Genomic DNA, 1,689 nt, shown 5'->3' with positions numbered 1-1,689 from the left:
TGTGGTCTACTGAGTCTCAGGCACTGATCCTGTAAGTTCTCTAAAAATTTTGTTTAATTGAAATACTAAGATTGCCGTAGATAATAGGCTGTACTAAAACCTTTATTAGGGTAACTTGAAATTGTAGGAAGACTATGAACTGCGAAAACAAACAACTCTGAATTATTGATGCTATTTTTTCAAAAAACATTCGTTAATAAACACTGGAACTATAAAACTGATGCATAAAGCTATTAATACAGATAATACACAAATCAAAAATGAGTACCAGAGGTACTCGTGGAAGGGGTACAAGAGGCCGTGGTAGAGGCCGTAGAGGTGCTCGGGCTGGGTCTTCGGTATCAGGCCATATGCCTAACGTTGAGGCAAGAGAGGCACTTGATTTACTTGTGATTGAGACTAGGTCACATGATCGGGTAGCTGGGGATGACGCACTGTCCCAAGCTATGCTACAAATTTTGGAGAGGGTTGCTAGGCCCAATACTAGTACTGTGGGCCGTGGGTCAGTAACGGAGCGAATCAAGTCTAATGGGGCTAAGATCTTTAGGGGTATCACTGGAGTTGCCCCTAATGCGGTTGAATATTGGATAGAGGCGACAGAGAGGATCATGGATGACCTCAACTGCACCTCAGAGCAGAAACTAAAGGGTGCAGTGTCATTGTTAAGAGATAAAGCCTATCAGTGGTGGCTTATTGTAAAAGAGGGTACTCAGCCCGATCGATTGACTTTGGAGTTTTTCGAGAATGTATTCCAAGGGAAATAAGTGAGCGCTAGCAAAGTGGATGCCTGTAGAAGGGAGTTTCTGAATTTGACCCAGGGGGTAAGTCCGTGGCTAAATACGAGGCAGAATTTTTGCGATTGAGCCGTTCTGTGCGAGGCATGGTGACAACTGAGTATGAGTGTTGCGTGCATTTTGAGGTCAACCTCAGGGATGATCTACAAGTTTTGATAGCTCCACAAAGGGAGCAAGATTTTACTGTGTTAGTGGAAAAGGTGAAGATTGCCGAGGATGTGAAATGCGTTGAGCGCTAGAATCGTGAGTTAAATAGGGGAAGGAACAAGAGGGTTTGAGAGCCCTCGAGTTCAACATTGAGGCCTAAGAAAAAGGCCAGAGTTGATGGGCTAGTAGAGTTGGGCCTCCTATTGCTACTTTTGGGTCGCAGCCTTGTACTGTCTGTGGGAAATACCATTATGGCGAGTGCTGGGTATGGTTAGGGGCATGTTTAAGGTGCGGATCTATGAAGCACAGTATCAGGGATTGCCCACGGAGGCCCGATCAGATGCAAGCTACTGGTATGGGTACTGTTCAGTCATAGAGAGATTATCAGCAGCCACCAAGAGGCCATGGTCAGGCCAAAGGTGGAAATGGTACGGGCCGTGGTCGTGGATCACCAGGAAGAGGTGCTGGTCATACTGAGGTGAGGCAGCCATGTAACACCCCTAACTCGTATCCATCGTCAAATTAGGGTTATGGGGCATTACTGATTAAAAGCACAAAACCGAACATTAATAATTTTTCGCCCAAGTTAAACTTATTTATATATAAAATATAGTTAACTAACATTTTAGAACATATTCTGTTTTGCTCATTTTAAACACAGATCATGTCAAATTTCAACTTTAAACTCACTGCGTATAATGCATTTATATATATATACAACATTAATCATTGAATACATAATTAACAT

At 43.1% G+C, this 1,689-nt stretch overlaps 1 protein-coding gene across 1 annotated transcript; it reads left to right on the top strand.

Annotated features, from left to right (window-relative positions):
- The first annotated feature begins 350 nt into the window (after positions 1-350).
- LOC128282025 (uncharacterized) lies at positions 351-1,033 on the top strand. Its single transcript, XM_053020248.1, has 2 exons — positions 351-746; positions 794-1,033. The coding sequence occupies exons 1-2, from the start codon at positions 351-353 to the stop codon at positions 1,031-1,033; spliced, it is 636 nt and encodes a 211-aa protein (XP_052876208.1).
- Positions 1,034-1,689: the final 656 nt, after the last annotated feature.

Source organism: Gossypium arboreum, chromosome 10, assembly GCF_025698485.1.
Source record: "Gossypium arboreum isolate Shixiya-1 chromosome 10, ASM2569848v2, whole genome shotgun sequence".
In the NCBI taxonomy this organism is placed as follows: domain Eukaryota; kingdom Viridiplantae; phylum Streptophyta; class Magnoliopsida; order Malvales; family Malvaceae; genus Gossypium; species Gossypium arboreum.
The sequence above is the reverse complement of the archived record's forward strand: the minus strand, read 5'-3'. Positions and strand labels throughout refer to the sequence as shown.

What these genes read in the sequence shown, in the direction of transcription:
- LOC128282025 (XM_053020248.1), top strand. Translation starts at nt 351, where the DNA reads ATGCCTAACGTTGAGGCAAGAGAGGCACTTGATTTACTTGTGATTGAG. An exon ending in CTTTGGAGTTTTTCGAGAAT is followed by an intron (nt 747 to 793) that starts GTATTCCAAGGG and finishes GGATGCCTGTAG; the next exon opens with AAGGGAGTTTCTGAATTTGA.